Source organism: Parasteatoda tepidariorum, chromosome 1 (assembly GCF_982258835.1).
Source record: "Parasteatoda tepidariorum strain Cologne lab strain chromosome 1, Ptep-v5.0, whole genome shotgun sequence".
NCBI lineage: Eukaryota > Metazoa > Arthropoda > Arachnida > Araneae > Theridiidae > Parasteatoda > Parasteatoda tepidariorum.
This window is the reverse complement of record NC_141755.1, coordinates 82,395,787-82,413,785: the sequence shown is the minus strand read 5'-3', so window position 1 is coordinate 82,413,785 and position 17,999 is coordinate 82,395,787. Positions and strand designations below refer to the sequence as shown.

The 17,999-nt window shown below is 28.1% G+C and overlaps 1 protein-coding gene across 6 annotated transcripts in view; it reads right to left on the bottom strand.

The window, feature by feature from the left end:
- The window catches only part of Itpr (Inositol 1,4,5,-trisphosphate receptor), a 102,612-nt gene that overhangs the window by 9,791 nt on the left and 74,822 nt on the right, over window positions 1-17,999 (bottom strand). For all 6 annotated transcript variants that reach the window (XM_043040886.3, XM_087167753.1, XM_087167749.1 and 3 more), the window contains 12 exons: window positions 16,924-17,034; window positions 16,572-16,667; window positions 13,909-14,157; window positions 11,863-11,988; window positions 10,668-10,734; window positions 9,374-9,493; window positions 9,104-9,279; window positions 7,060-7,224; window positions 6,776-6,968; window positions 4,803-4,964; window positions 4,193-4,365; window positions 2,648-2,813 (listed from right to left, as the gene is read on the bottom strand). In XM_043040886.3, coding sequence (XP_042896820.2) covers window positions 2,648-2,813; window positions 4,193-4,365; window positions 4,803-4,964; window positions 6,776-6,968; window positions 7,060-7,224; window positions 9,104-9,279; window positions 9,374-9,493; window positions 10,668-10,734; window positions 11,863-11,988; window positions 13,909-14,157; window positions 16,572-16,667; window positions 16,924-17,034 — 1,804 coding nt within the window. The remainder of the gene's footprint in view (window positions 1-2,647; window positions 2,814-4,192; window positions 4,366-4,802; window positions 4,965-6,775; window positions 6,969-7,059; window positions 7,225-9,103; window positions 9,280-9,373; window positions 9,494-10,667; window positions 10,735-11,862; window positions 11,989-13,908; window positions 14,158-16,571; window positions 16,668-16,923; window positions 17,035-17,999) is intronic.

Here is a 17,999-nt window from a genome sequence, read left to right as displayed (position 1 = left end):
CTAGAGTCCTTATTGCATTGTATATTTCTTTTAAAACAATAAGCACTGTTTATACATTCTAAAATCATTATTGCATTATATGTATCTTTTTAAAATAATCTCAGATTTTTAACAATTATAATAAGGGTTTTTATAAAATTTAAAAATATATTTTAGGTGATTTTTGATTTTTTTTCTTAATTAAAAAAAATAAGCAAAACACATACCCAGGTATTTATTTTTATACCATACACGTTTCATATTTAACATAACTTTTTGAACTAACATTTATAATAAAATTACCTGGTAATGCAGACTATCACACCTTTAGAGTAACTAATTCAATAAAAAACTTACTTCTTAAAAAAACCGCTATATTACATTTTTAAATCGAACAAATACAAATCACTGTGCATAATTATTAGATCGTGTGAATACGAATTGCAAGGAGCAGTTTTTAAATCACGTATATATGCCAAAATTTATGCTTGATATTACAAACGCGTGAATACGAATTGCAATATTAGATTTTAAAGATGCGTGAATATGAATTGCGGCCTTAGGTTTTAAACTAGCGTGAATATTAATCGTGATATTTGGTTTTAAAAACATAAAAATCAGAATATTGGATTTTTAAACCATGTGAATATGAATTGCGATGTACGATTTCTAAATCACATGAATATGAATTGTAACGCATAGCTTTTCAATCAAGTAAATACAAAAATCGATGTTTGATATTAAAAATCGGGTGAATAAGAATAGTAATATTGGTCATCCTGGTACAGTTCTAAATATTCAAAATGGCAAAAATCTGCAAAACCAAAATAATGAAATTGGTGAAATAATCACGAAAGACATAATTGGCAAAATAATGCATGTAAACATCTCGTTAACGGGATTTAGAAAAAGCTTCAAAATTTTGATCGATTATAAGTTTTTGATTCACGGGAGTTCCCGATGAGAGATGGTCTCGAGATCTACAATATTTGGCAAAAATCGCATGTCTTGCTTCTAGTTTTTAGACCCGGAAGAATGATACGGAAAACCAAAAATTTCGGGGTATCTCTGGAATGCAATCACCCCTGCATACCTTTAGACCAGTGGTTCCCAACCTGGGGGCGATAGAGATTCTCAAGGGGGCGATAATCCTTAGGGGGGCGACGAGTATTCAAAAGACAAAAATTGCTCATAATATTAATAACTAAAGCTATTTGAGATTGAAATTGAAAATATATATGAAACTTATGGTTCTGGTGTAGACAAAGAATTGTGATAGTTAAGAATAGAAAAAAATTCAAGTGCAGGATCGTTTTCGTCATACGTTTTGGTATCGCAGGCAGAAATCTGATAAGTCACTTTGTTCCTCTGAGCAATAATACTATTTCCAGGTGTATTGATGAGATGGCCACCGACGTTGAATCAAAACTCATCAAATTTTTGAAAGAAGGTAAATTTGCGTTGCAGATTGATGAATCAAATGTGATAGATAACAAACTGTTTTAGCTCACGTGAGATTCATAAATGAGAGTAACGATCCTTGCTCTCATTTATGAATCCCACGTAAGCAACATTTCCTCGTTATGTAGCATGTAAACAACATTTCCTCGTTAATCTCGAGATTAACGAGGAAATGTTGTTTACAAGAACTTTGAACACAGACACAAAAGGATCGTCAATTTTTAAATTGGTCAAAGATTATTTTGAGGAAAAGGAAATTCCCCTCACAAATCCAAGTGCTTGTGCAACAGATGGTGCTCCAACCATGTCTGGTTGTCATACTGGGTTTCTGGGTCACCTTAAAAAAGAAGCACCGGAAGTTATCTCACCATTCATTACGTCATTCATCGTCAACTTTTGGCTGCGAAAAATTGGTTATTTCTGGCATTAATAAAATAAAAGCTAATTCTCCTAATAACCGCTTGTTCCGAGAACTTTGCCATGAAAATGATGAAGATTTCTAATTCCTACTCCTACATACAGCTGTGAGATGGCTTTCAAAAGGAAACTGAGCCGTTTCTTCGAACACCACTGATCCTGTTTTAAGTGAGAATTTGAAGCAACGCAAGTTGGAAACTGTGTACCTCACTAATAGTTTTGAAAAAAGGAAGGAAATCATCTTTTTTTGTCTGGTAAAGAGAATTTAGTGTCTTATTTAAATTTTGCTAAACTTTCTCCCCTCTGTGCTTAAGAAATATTTGAATGGCCTTTTACATAATGAAGTGCTTGAATTTTATTTTAATAAGATTTTACTGATTTTTCTATTTTGTTTCACAACATTATCTTAAAATGGAACAATTATATATTTATCAATACATAATTCATTTTCTCTCTAAAATGTACATTGTTTTTCAAATGCAATTCACAATTTACCAGAAATTTTTTTCGTTCAGATAATTTTTTGTTTTGCTTAAGCATTGTTCAGACTATCCCCTCTTCTAAAGTTTGAAATAATATTTGTATGGCTCTTAACATAAAAACATTGATTTTCATTTTAATTAACAACATTGTCTTAACTGCAATAATAAAATTTTTTATCAAAAAGAGCACTTTTTACAAAATCAAAATTTAAATATTCATTTATTTGTCAAAAAAAAATTTTTTTTTTTGAGAAAGACCTGCTTATAATTTAGAAAAACTATTAAAGGGAATTTAACTTCAAACTCACCACAAATAAAACATGTATTTTTAAGAATTTCTTCTTTTTGCTGTTTTTCACTTCTTAAATCAGCAAAAGTATCAATGATCACACCAAAAATTAGATTTAAAACAATAATGATGACCACAAAGAAGAACAACAAATCATATATCACTCTGGCAACAAATAGAGGTTCCTGAAAAAAAGTTTACCATTAAAAAATACCAAATATAGGCTAGTTTATTTAAAAATAAATAATTGTCTCTAAAATTTGGTAGGAATAAAATAGTACAACAAAATATTTAAAATTAAGTATTCAAAACTCCCTTTAAATAACTTTACCTTCAATGAAAACAAAATCTTCTTACTAAGTATTGAGAAGATAACTTTAAGGAAATTTAAGAGAAAAAAAAAATCAGAAAACTTCAGGGTATCTGCTACATTTTAGATTTTCAAATTCACAACTAATTCCAAGAATTTTTCACGACTTAAGGAAGTTATTATTTTCTCCAACAAAAACACAACAATAAATTTAAAAAAGCATTACAATGACATAAATGATAGGTATAAACAAAACTGTTATACTCCGCATCTTCATGTTTATAGATTTTAAATTTAAAAAATAGAGTAAAGAAAGAGTTGAAGCAATAAAATAGCTGAAAAAAATACAAAAGCAAATTTTTTCTTTTTTTTCTGCAGATTTACATTCTGAAGATACTTTTCTTGTTCATCGGAAAAGAAAGAAATACTCCTGACTTTTCCGTTCTCATTTCGGAATAAAAAAATTCGCCAATGACTGGCTTGCTTCAGCTAAAATTTTAAATGGATAAAACAAAAAGTATATATAATAACAAAAATTCCGAAATCACAGAAGTTTAAAAGACAATTCGCTCTAGAAATGATGTTCTTTTTTCTTCATTTTTTTAAAGAACACCATAAATTTTAAAGAACATGATAAAAACATTTTATATTTTAATCAAATATGACTGTGGGTGGGGATTTTGCTACAAATTCAGATATTCGGAAGACCATTAAATTGGGAAGGGAGGGGGGATGTGATTCCATTTTAAAAATAAGATTTTTCGGCGACCTAAATCCATGACTTTTTACGATTTTTTAAAAAAATTAGTTAAAATCATGACATTTCATGACAAATTTTGTTCAATACTGAAATTCATGATTTTTCCCCTGGATACCCTGACAATACTATTCCAAACTTAAAAATATTACTATGCACTCAAGATATTAAAATCAAATTATGCTATAAACTAAGCCTGATGACCCAAAAAGGGAAATATTACTATGGTGACTTTATAGGATGGCACCTGGGTTTATCCACAAAGGTAAACAACTCCTCAGGGTGTCAAGAATTAAAAGTCACAAATTTTTTTTTCTAGACAATAACCATTTAAGATGCATAACAAATTTTATAAATACAAACAAATGAATAAAGTATTTACAGACTTAGGTCTAGCAAATATCACAACATTGTTTCTCACTATTCAGTGAAAGTCTATAAGGCTAAAAGAGAAATGTCATTAAACTACTTAATTTATTTAAATAGTTTGAGCTTACCTTTGCGCTGGGTGCTCTAAGAACATCTCCTATGCCACCTCCATTTCGCAAACCTTGATTTAGTGTTGTAACAATACACATTAACAGAGAATCGCAGGCTCTTTCTGTAGTAGTGTCATCCTCATCATCTTCTTCTTCAGTTGCATTTTTTAATACTAAAGACATATTCTTTTCTGAAACAAAATAACTTTCCGTCAAACAATGCACAGCAAACAGATTATCTATGTTTTGTGTCTCAATTCAAAAATGTTTTTACTTTAATCGAAAATATATAGTTCAAAACTTAGAAGTTTTACAGCTAGAAATTTTTTTAATAATAATTAAGTGTTAATCTTTAATGTTTGTCAAAATAGTCAGTAATAATGATACTCAAGCAGTATTTGCATGATAATAATGATACTCAAGCAGTAATGATACTCAAGCACACAATGATATTCAAGCAGTATTTATTTTTACATAAGTATACAAAGGTAAAATTTCTTTTTAACAAAAACAGGAATTCATTTATTTAAGAATGTTAAAAGAGAACTTAGCAAAACAAGTGAGTGATTCTTCTTTCAATTATCCAAATAGTAATAAAAAACACGAGAGTAAATAAATTACCACTTACCGCTTTCATTTAAAGTAGAATTTTCAACAGGAGGTCTATACATATTTTCAGGTTTATTAGCACAATTAGAATCCTTTGCATAACAATGTTCATCTTTAGGAATTGGCACTTGGTAAGGCTGGGATGGCATAGATTCAGAATCATCTTCCACACCAATAGCAGCTATTTTAAACAATAAACAACAGTTGAATGCATGATTGCAAACCTCAGCACTATTGAACTGATTTAAAAAGCTTCCTTTGATTAAAATTGAACAAAGATAAACACTTCATGGCAAAATTTTCTCAGGCTTTCAGCAACACTATTATTTTGCTTTAAGATATTTTTAATTATAACAATTACTAATTTAAAATAACAGAAACGTTATGTTTACATAAGAAAGTTATAGAATAAAAATGTATAACTGCAAAAGTAATATTTTTTTAATTCTAATGCTATAAGCGATATTCTCACATTTTGAAGGTGGAAAAATGAACTAATTATTTCCTCTTTCAAATTTTGTAAATCATTACACAAATTAAAATTCGTAAATATAAGTTAAACGACAATAAATTAAAAATCGTAAAATCCATGCAGTAAAGATCACGAACCATGTGGATACGACTCAATAAAAAAGGAGATACTCAAACAAGTGTATATAAAATATGGTGTTCTTTAAAGAAAAAAAAAATGAAAGAAAGAACATCATTTCTAGAGTGAACTATCTTTTAAACTTTCGCAATTTCTGAATTTCTTATTTTGTATTATTAATTTGAAATTCTAGCTGAAGCCAGCCTTTTTTTAAAAATATCAAATGAGAATAGAAAAACCATGATTTGTTTCCTCTCTGATGCGCAAGAAAAATATCTTTGAAAAAAAAAATTTTTTTCCAGACATTTTATGAAAGGTCCTGTTTTCGCAAAATAGTGAAAAAATTACTCATAATTTGTGAGTATAAAATAAGCGTCAAGTCACATACTTTCAACTAGGGTCCTGCCTTTGGGAATTTGTGCAAATAGGATCCTGTTGTTGCAAAAATTGTTAAAAACCTTTTCAAGAAGTTTTTAAATTGTAAATAGATACAAGATTCTGCTCGACAATTGCTGCTACTAAATTAGAGATGCAACATACAAATATTTGGTATTTAACCTATACTGCTCAACACAGAATATTCATTTCGGACAAATAATGGAAACAAAATCACTCAGATTTTAAATAATTTCAATTGACATATTTTAAATAACACAACTTAGTCATGTACCACTTTTAATGTGTTACGCATTAAGTAAACTTAAACAATTCCTAAATTTATCATATTTTATTTAAAAAATTGCCAGAAATTAATTGTTATCACATAATAATCTATTAATTAATTTTATGAACAATTAATTGATATGAATCATAAATTGATCAATTATTTATTTACAAAAAAAAAAACTTATCATTTAATATCAATAAGAATGTGCACACGATGTTTGTAAAAGTAGAAATATTTTCTTAGAATACTACATTTTGGAATTTAAACTTAGGGAAACTTGGAAAACTTAGCTCGTTTCGAACCGTCTTTCTTTTTTTCACCCCCGGGAAGGGTTCATTCAATTAACAAAACAACAATGAAGAACAAAACAAATTTGTGGAGGGTCCAATTAAAAGATAAATTATTTTATGAAGGGTCCGTTTTTACGGAAAGATATCTTGTGAAAGGTCCGTTAATGGACCCAACTTTCTTCTAAACAGACCCCTGACATGCCAAAAAAATGCAAACATTCTTAGAGTGTCTGCAAAGTTAAGTTTCACTCTCTAAATATTATTCTTGTTATAATACTACTACAATTATGTTTTGTATTCTCAAAATATAAAACTAGTAAAAAAAATATCTTAGAAAAAAAAGTTTTTAGTGTCTTTTTACTTAGGCAGTTATATGCCATATTTTAAAGACCAATGTAAGCTTATATTACACAAAAAAGCTACATTGAAAAATAATGAATAAATACCTGGCAGTTTGGATTGCACATGGCTGTCCACTTCCATGAGAAAATCATCTCGGAAAAACAGATAACCAATAATTGAAAACAGATAAACTAAGATGAGAGCCAAAACAGCTGTTAAAATGATGGAACGGCCATTTCTTGTAACTGATTTAATGACATTTTTCAGGGTTTCCTCCTGATAGACAACATCTAAAAGCTAGAATAAAAACAAATAAATACATAAAATTAAGAAAAAAAATATATAAATGTTCAACACATCCACAAATGCTAAAGTAAAAAATACCTACCAGAACACTATAGAAGAAAGGATGAGCACACAGTCCCAATATACAAAATATTAGATAAACCATATGATATAACAGTTCAAAATCTGTAAGTATTTGTCTGAAACTTTTTGTGAATGTCCCATGATTGCCCATGATACTAACCAAATGAACAGCTGTAATTACTACCTATATTTAAAATAATAACAACAATAAGTATTAATCTAAAACACAGACAAATAAGCAGACTGTATTAAAAATATAATAGAATACAGCTGTAATTACTACCGATATTTAAAATAATAACAACAATAAGTACTTATCTAAAACACAGATAAATAAGCAGACTGTATTAAAAATATAATAGAATACAGCTGTAATTACTACCTATATTTAATATAATAAAAACAATAAGTAATCATCAAAAACACAGATAAATAAGCAGACTGGATGAAAAATATAGTAAAATATTATTATTATTATAGACAAACTTGACAGAAAATAAGCAAATTGGAAGGAATTAAAATATGCAAATTAAGTTTAAAAAAAGCGAAGTAAAATATTAAAATTCAGTACTATTTTGCTCAAAGCCATAACACTTAAAGAATAACTATTATTAAATTTGCATCAAAATCTGGCAAATCCAAATTTAAACTGCATTTATGTCACTTAAGATTGGTGTAAAGCACTTTTAAATAACTTCTTAACAGCACAAGAATGACCAACTTATTCACTAGACTTGAATCCAATTTATTTTTCAGCAAGATACGAGGGTTTGCGTTAAATTTCACTAGACTTTGGCATTTTAAAAAAAATCCACATGCAAGGATCAATCAATCTACTTCTAAATAAATAAATATAACATCTATTTTTGTTTAATGTAATTTTGTAATGCTGAAATTGCTAATATTATTTTTGTATAAAGCACAAAAAGAGCAAACACACTTAATAACTTTTAATCTTAATGATCAGATTTTGATTTATTCGGTCAAAATCGTACTTTATTGGTTCAAGTGCCTAACCGTAGATATGCTATTTATTTAGTGCATACAACATTTTAAGTTGCTAAATCCGACACAGATACCTACTTTCTTTGAAGAAACATTCTTTTTTTTTTACCACTTTTTATGCTTAAGTAGGGTAAAATATAATCCCAATTGTTTACTCAAGATGTAGTAGTAGAACCCTTGATGATAATTTCACTTATAGCAGTTGCTTCAAGAAGTTTTTCTACAAATCAAAACATTTTAACACACTATTATGAAATTCATTTACCTTAAGATAATTCCAGGAAAAAAAAAGAATTTTTTTTGTACTTATTATTTATTTATTAGCTGTCTAAAAATATTTAAATTGCAAGGCATACAATTTTAATGACATTACTTTTAAATGATAAAACACAAACTTAGAGCAAAATTGGCAGAGTAGTTGGCCATAAATGAATTGTAAAAATACAACTTTTTAAAATTTGATAATTTCGAAACGATTCAAGTAATTTTGTTCGAATTTCGTACAAATTCACGTCTTCACATGAAATTATTTTTTGGATAAACAAACTTTGTAATTGTGTACAGAAATTTTTTAATTAGCTTAAAAAAGCTCTTGAGACTTGGCTAAATATGCAAAGAGTGAAATTAACATTATTATTACGGGATCCAAAATTTAGACTGTTTTCTTGACTAAACAAATGGAATCTAACTGACTAAACAAATGGCAGTAATCTGGAAAACCTATTTTATAGGTTGTGGCCATTAGTTTAGTAGATTGCGGCTGCACCCCATACTTTAAGGGTCAATAATCCAAATTCATCTAAGCAAAAGTAAGTTTATTCAGTAGATGTATGTTTTTATGTTTGATTTTATAACCTAAAAAAACATTGTTTGCACTAATTAGTTAGCATATTTAGACTTGAATAATGACGATTGAGTCTTTGTCTGTGAAAATTTAATTAATAGACCAAAAGTTATTCAAAGAGTTCACATTTTTGCCCATTGCACATGAATAAGGCAAAAATTAAGAACTAAAAAAACTTAAAAATAAATAGGTTATAAAGATAGTTTTTTTTTACATTTATGGTACCAAGCATCCATAGTGTAGGTTGAAGTCCTACAGAATAAATCATGCGCAGAATTGTTGAAAACACATAAGCGCGAATGACAGTAGTTCCCGGCACGGTAATAACTGCAGCCAATGATGCAAACATAACAGTCCATATTAAACCAGATATGCGAGGATCAATTTTTCCTATGAAAATATGTTTATTAAATGAATTTTCAAAAGATAAAATGTCATAATAAATAGCACACAAACATCTGATAATTAAAATAAACAAACTTACCCGAAAAATCAGGAAAAGGATAAAAAATTGCAACTATCACATTAACTAACACAGCTAAGTTGAAGGCGATTGTACTCCACATAGACATGTGACGACTGACCCAAAAAAGCAAAGGTTGACCTAAATAAGAAAGTGCTTGCTTTAAAATTAATATAATTCATATAAATTCAATTGTTTATACTGATCAAACATTGTTATTCGATAGAATATAACAACAAAAAGGTTCTGTTTTGAACTAACACATTAAATAGGCCTCTGTGTTCTCAAAAAACTCAACTGTTGACGGTGGGAAATAGAAGAGGAAAATTCTTAATTTACTTTTAATCATCTTTATTTAATTTTCAGAAATAACCTAATAGAATCAGAATTCAATTCAGATATAATATAAAGAATATAATCAGAATTCAAGATATAAAGCATGTGGTATTTTAGATTCTCCATAAATTTTCTAAGACAAAATTATCACCAGTTTTTGGAAGGTTTTTAAACGGTTGTCAGGTTTTAGATTTTTGATAAGTGTAATTATTTTTTGTCCAATTAATCTAAAAAGAATTTTTTAAACATCATCCAAATCAATTTTCATTAGCTTAAACTGCAATAAAATTAAAAATATTAAAACAGATAAATGTCTTGTTTAAAATTACTAACTCAAAACCACAAATCCCACAACTTTATTGCCTTTTAGTTCTGACAAAGTTCTAAGAATTATCAAGTGCTATTTTTTCTTATCTAACAAAGCCTTCATTTGTTTTTTAAAATGGTATTGTGCTGTTAAATACAAAAAAAAAAAAAAAGAAACTATCAAGAAAACAGAAATAAAAAATTTAACCTAAAATCCTAGATGTGAGGTTCAGGTTAGAGATATCTTGGCTACGTAGTTTGAATTTTGCTTAGGGATATAGTTATTTATATCATTCTGAAATAGTTATTTATATCATTTTGACATTTTACAGTTGGCTTATCCGGAAAAACTGAAAAATTTAAGAATAATATTTTTTCCGATTATCATTGTTTTCAGTAACGTATTTTAGAACGTTTTAGGCAGAAAGGAATTTTGCACTCCGATATGTTTAAGCTGAGTCATTTTTAAAAATAATATAATTTAAATTGTAAAAATTTAAAGAGTTTCTTGAATTTTTGGAAAGAAAATTATGATAAATAAAATAGTTTTAGTTATAGAACACAATGAACATCAACGAAAACAGACATTAATATTTTAATTAGGATATTATAAGCATATAAGACATTACTAAAAAGAAATGCAATTCAGAATAAGTAGTTAACTTGTTAATACCTCTTAATTTCTTTTGCCATTTCATTTCATTAAATAAATCATCAGTTCTTTCAAAGAAATCAGAAACCTAGGAGAAAATATATTAAGGAGTAAATAATCATTGCTAAATGCAGGGTTTAAACATGAACAATCATTTAAAATGATTAAATCTTAGAAAATGTCATTTAAAAGAGTAATTCTAATAAACAGAATTTGCTAAGAATATCAATAATTTGCAGAAGTACACAACTTAATTCAATCCTCTCTTTTTAACTATAATTTTGGTCAAAATATTTTTGTTATTACAGATTTTTAGAGTTCACGCCAGCATGGCGACAAATTTCAACTCTTGAAATACATTTGAAATTTACAAAATCGTAACAAAAAATAGCTTTTTGTATCAAATTACATACAGATAAATTTTTCTTTTTACTAATTTTATTGCTCAACGCAAGGTATGGAATTCAAATACTTATTATTCAAATGAGATAACTGAAAGTGTATTAAATATTTAAAATTAAATGTTGAAATTTCTGATTTACATGTTGGGCTGTGTTTTGCATTCATGTACGGATAGTATAATTGCTCTTCAATGAAATAATATTTTTTGCTCTTTATGAATTGACTATTTAAAATTTCAAAAATTTTTAGATAATTAATTTTTAATACAATATTTTGTTGGTTCTTTCTTTCTCTGTTTTCCCCAATTATTTATTTATTTGGTCACAGCATTTTAATCTCTATCTTAAATCTATTTATTAATATTATTTTACTTTTTTTTTTCAATTGATATTAATAAATCCTAATGTTTAATCTATTGGTAATGAACCAAATTAGTTTTAGGGTGTTATAGATGGCAATAAATAATTTTTTTGTTGTGTACCATAACATGAATTATGTAATTGTGAAGTTAAATTTTTACCATATTACCATCAATTTTTACCATATGACCATATTAAATTTTTGGACCACTAAGTGAATACCAAAGTGGTCTTATTAGACCACTAAATTTTCACTGATTGTGTGAAGCTACAGATTTTTTGTTCAATTTTTACACACAATTATATTCCGAGGCCCAATGCCAGTTTTGATTCACCCGCATTATCTTCTCTGGATCAATATAAGTAAAAAAAAACTTTTGAAATGTATAGGGTGTCTCATAAAATGTAGGTATAAAGGGAGCAGTACATATTCATTAAGAATAAAATTCTCTTACTTTGCTTCCTTGTTCATCTCTTTCAGCTTTGAAGTATACTTGCATCTTTGACTCCCTAGTTAAAAACTCACAAATTTGAGGCACTGGAAAAACAATCTGCTCCATTGTACGGTCATTTCGAACAATCTAGATAAAATTATTTAAAAATATAGCTCAATAACATTTTTAAAAAAATCTTAGCTATAAAAAAAAATCATTCATAACAACAAAATATTACTAAGTTTAAAAAAAAACATCATATGAAATCTTTTTAAAATTTTTAAGATGTTGAAATAATTCAAATAAATTATTATCATATACAGTAGAGTGGCAATTATTCGGGCAAATCAGAAGCAAACCGTTCCAGAACTAAAAATTTGGATAATTAAACTTTTAAAAAAATCACTATGAGGATGTTTTTCAGTGACTTGGTGCCACACTTTTTCAGGCTTAGGATTGGCAACTGTAGTGGTGCCTATTATGGCATATTACAAGTGGCGTGTTTAAAAGTTTTAATTTTTGAAAATTTTATTTGAAACCTGTGCCTTTATTAGTAACCACTCGCCACCCACCTTGAAACTTGGCAAGGAACGTGGAGTTCTTTTCAAGGTCACAAAGGAAAAAAGCATTTACCTCTCTCTCTCTCTTTTATAAACAGAAGGTCGGGGTAACACTACTAGCTCTTAAACACGTTTTTGCTAAGTGGGATTTCAACAATAATTCCCTTTTTGACTACCATAATCGAACACATTTATCATCATTACCAAATAAATGAGCAACAGGTTCATTACTAATTTCTTCCTCTATTTGAGTAGAGATCACCTAGTGTCACTAGAATAAAATCACATTTTCTTTTACTAGTAGCAATAGTAACAGACTACTAAAAGATTAATATTTTTAAATTGAAAATTTTTTCAGTATTATTGAAATTGCATGATTTCTGTATTATGTGGACTTTCAGATACACACAAGCCTAAGCTTAACTTCTAAAAATGACTGTTTATGGAAACATTATTTGAAGAGGAATCAGAAACTTCACATAAAATGGGGGGTATATTTCATTAACATTGTAGAAACTAGTTTGTAAGAATTGTTTTGTGCACAAAAGCAGAGTCAGGGTGCCTAGCCAAATCTTTCAACAAAAAATAAGCACCTTTTAAGTACTCAAAAAATATTTTTAAGCACTATGTACATTAACAAAATGCAAAATAATTTTTCAAAGTCATTATATGATCATGATAAAATAACTAGTTTCTGACTAAGAACTCTTTTCTTGATTATATTAGCCATTATAAAAAGATGAAATTTTTCAGTTCGATATCAGACGTTGGAAAATTAAGCCTAAAATTGAGAATATCTTGTAAAATGCAGCAGAGTTGCCCATGAGAGTGCAAGAATCTTACCAAAACCCCCAGCTGGACTTTCAAGGATTTAATTTAACATGCAAAATGACCGGCGCTCTTTTACAACACGGACCGACAAGTCGCCGAAATAGATTGTGATTGAATGAATTGTGAAAACGTTAAATGGAACAATGCGAAAAGCGTATTTTGCTTATTACGTGGCAAATATTGACACAGTAAAGAAAAAAAAATCCCATTTTCGAAAAGGAAAAATTAAGCACTTTTTAAAAACGCCCAATGAAAAAAGCACCTTTAAGGGCTTTTTTAAAAAACGAAAATCGAAAATAAGCACCTTTAAGTAATTTAAAAAAAAGCTACACACTATGAGAGTTTCATGCACTATTGAGATAGATTTTATAATAGTTTAACTTATAAGTTGGTTTTAAATTATATATTTTATAATGAAATTTGAGGGAAAATCTAGAGACATCATCTTAAAAATAAATTTCTGTTTTATATTATCTGAATACATCAGCTTATCTTTCTCTAATGTTGTAGAAACTATCCACAACACTAGAAAAATGTTCTCCATGGCTTAAATATCTTTCTAACAAAATAGGAATATAAATAAAAAAAAAGGAGAATATAATTTATTCAAAAAGATTTTTCAAAATATAATTTGAGAGCAATTAAAACATATCTATGCAGTCAGAAATTTTGATACCTCAATTTGAGCAGTGTGGCTAGCATAATACTGTAAGGCTTGATTCATCTTAGAGTCAGGATCAGCTAGATTAGGCTTCAGCATATTAGCTAAATCTTTATTGTGCTGAGCCAATTGATGACACAAAATGTATATGTTATGTCCAACTTCTTTAGGAGAAACACCATCATCCACTTCAGTGACATCGTCACTGTCATCATCGTCTTCATCCTCACCTTCTTGATGGTAGGCATTACATGCCACATCCACCTAAATAGTTAAGTTTAAATTTCTTGAATATTAAACTTTAAGCATTGAACAATACTGAACATTTAAGTTACAAAAAGAAAGATATTGAATTAGGAATTTTTTTTTTATCTTAATAGATATTACATTAGGTAACTAATTATTTTATGGAGCAATAAATGCATACTAAAGGCAAAACAAGACATTTTAAACCCAAATTCTCAGTCCTGTTGTCACTTGGGCCCCTTCCCTTTCCATTTCTGTTTTTCTCTTTACATTTGAAAACAGGAATGAAATTCAAATTTTTTTAAAAATGCGCAAAACATTTCTATGTAATTGTAATGATCTGTAACTCTATTTTATTAATTTTTAGCTCCAAATATTTATCCTTTTTTCAAGGGAGGAATCATTTGAAAAGAATGCCTGGAGGTAGTTTTCTTAAAAATCTTTTAAAAATTTCATACATTATTTCATAATAACTAACACAGACACATAAATAACGGAATACAAAAAAAGGATAGTTCTCCTTGAAGCTTAAATAAGTTCTCTATTTCATTAGAATATTGTGGGCAATCCCTGGAAAATATTCCTTGAAATAATTTGGAGATATGATTTTACACCTAATAGTTTTTAAATACTTAATAATCATTAAAAAAAATTCCTGGCTTCTGCTAATAAAAATAATAAACAAACAATTTGGAATGTTTATATCAAAATAGACACATCAAATTAGTAGCGGGACTGAATTGAGAAGAGACTAAAACCGCAATAAGAATAAAATGGAGGAAACAAAATGTCAAAAGACTTCATACTAACAAAAAAAAAAATAAAAAAATTAGGTATTAAAAGATCAAATGCCTTATGATAATTAGCCATTAAATGAAACTTTTATTGTTTTGAGTAAGTACTGATTAGTGTTAAGCATAGACTCACTCTCAGAGACTTGAGGCTGAAGACTATAAATTTAGGCCGGTTTTATATGTAATTATATGTATTAAAGATTTCATATGAAAGATTAAGCTAAAATTTGTAAAGATATAAGACCAAGTAAAATATGTTTCAGATTAGTATATTGAGATCATTTTTTTTTATAACCGGCATTGAACAGCCATCTCCCAATTTTATGGGTTTACGACTACTAATGTTCAACTCTGTAGCCTTGTAATTTTGAACCCAATCCAGAAGACAAGGGAACTCCTGGATCGAGTATTGGGAGAGGAGGACCATGAGAACCTCCCACGGTTAGTCTGACGGCAAGGGGACTCTAACCCATGATCCGCCTACCACTGAGGATGTTTCACGTCAGCACTGTGGTCAGTGCAAGCCGGATGCGGAATTCGTATCGACCTGCCATCGTCGGGATCGAACCCCGGTTCACCTCATTGGAAAGCGAATACTCCATCCCTTGAGCCATCGCGGCTCGAGATCACTTATTTGAAAATTAGCAAGTAAATAAATACTATGTCATTAGCCTGAGTAAGAAAATTTTTTCCAGCTAATGAGCCTCAGCTAGTGTCGAGCCCAGCTGGGACTCATCTCCAATAAGGATGCATTAGCTACTTAATATGAAATACTAGAATGTAAGCAGATCAAAAAATTATTCATACTTATTACAAAAAGAAATGATTTATTTTCTATTTAACAAAGATAATGTACATTATGATGACTTGATGAGTTCTGAATGCAATAAATTAGATAAATGAAATAACTGACAAAAATATAACATTTCTAATCTTTGAAATATCTGTGACTTATTAACTATCATTAGAACAAATTTAGAAAGCTTCTCCTAATATAATTTGAAATAATTTAATCTTAAAATATTTTTTAATTGCTACAAGAATTATAATGACAGAAAGAGAAATTTATGTAATTTTCACAAGCTTCCCACAATTTTCTGCAGCTAGATACAAATTTAAATTTCTGCATTTGATAATTTATTAAAATATCGCATTTCATTAAATTACAATAGAAGTATTTTGAACAATTTCAAAGAAGTTTTAATTAAGAAAAAGTACACAAACTCCTAAAAATAACTAAATCCTAAAAAAAAAATAATAAAAAAAAAATAGTTAAAATAAAAAATTTAAGCAGGTATGTTGGCAATAGTAGTAATACTCTTATTCACATAAATATCTCTTCCTCATTAATGAAGAAATTGAAATTTTCAGCAGTTTACAAAAGTTTTCAATTATTTTGTTGTCAAAGAAAAAATCGGTAAAACTTAAATCTGCAAAAAATAAATAAAAAATAAAATAAACAAATAAATGAATAACTAGAAAACAAAGTAATTGGTAATTTGAATTAAAAAATTAAGTTAAAAATGCTAAATAGTATTGCTTTATTATTTAATCCTTTATTTATTAACTTGAATAATGTAAATAAATATAAAAAAATTTCCTCAGTTAATAGTAAATTTATTTAAAATATTACTTTACCAGTTGCTTTGGACTCATATTATAGAGAATTCGTTCAGCATTTTCACTGTCACCTCTGCTTTCCATTATTGCCAGCAATAATTTTGATGCATTGTTCTGTATAAAAGAATACACAATAGGTTACAAAAGTAGCTTATAAATTTTTTAACCAAATTTAAATCCATTATCTTAAATATAAAACATTGCATATTGGCTTACTTAAAAAAATTTTTTAATTAAAAAATGGAAAGGTTAACTACAAATTACAAAAATAGCTACATGTTAGAACCAATTACAGGTTTTATTATTCTAATATTACATAAGTTTACAAAGAAAAACATTTTTTAATAGATTAGAAGAAATATACACAAACCTTCAGTTCAAGGACTAAATCCATTCGTTTCTTCCCCAAAGGATTTATGTCATTCAGTATAAGGGCTATTATTATATCAATGCCATTGCTTTCATGGACAGCAATACAGTTCTGTTGAAAAGAAGAAAAAAAAAAGTATACAGACACAGTACATTTATCATGAATTATTTGCATTTTTTATTCAGTGTTAAATCTTTATAAAAACTTTATATTCTAGAAAAAAAAATGATTTTGGTAATATAAATTTACAAATGAAAGAATAAAACAAATTTACATTAGAAAGATTTATTTCAATCGACTAATTAATTTTTCTTGAAACATCTAAATTACGTTGCTTTAAGAAGGGAAGAAATAAAGTAAGTTACTTCTTATAGTACAACTAGACATTGATTGTATAATATAAAACAAGTACTATAAAATAAACTTATAACAATTTTTACAAACAATAATTAACTAGATAATATAACCAGCAATAGCCAAAAAATAATTTAAAGAATTTCATTTTTAGAGGCACAGAGTGACATTAATGGGCAATTGGCGACAGGTTGAGATTCATGCTTAGTATTGATTGGAAAAAAATTAAAATAAAATACTTGAACATGCATACACTAGTAATTTAGATCAAATAAGCAGTAACTACCTGGCTACCACACTATGTTTCCTAACCATCCAAGGAACTTAATTTAGAAACTATTAAGGACATTAAAATAGGTTAGATTTCAATAAGAACTATCTTACACAGGGTTGCCACTCAAATCTCGAAAAAAAAAACCTTCCCTGTACATATTATACACAATATATTAAGAGGAAACGACAATTACTGTGCTCTTGTGTGTATTGGGCTAACTATATTTATTAGTTTTAATTGCCGAAAAAACAGCTAAACATACTTAAATAATGCTTTAGCAAATGAAATAGTTTAGTATAGCTGAAATATCAAGGTTAAATATCCCATAGATTACGCTTTGAGGGGTCACCATTTTTTAAAAGACTAACATAAGAAACAAAATTCCCTGTATTTTCCCACTTTGTAAAGAAAAAATCAAAAGTACACTGTTCATTAACCAATAATTGTA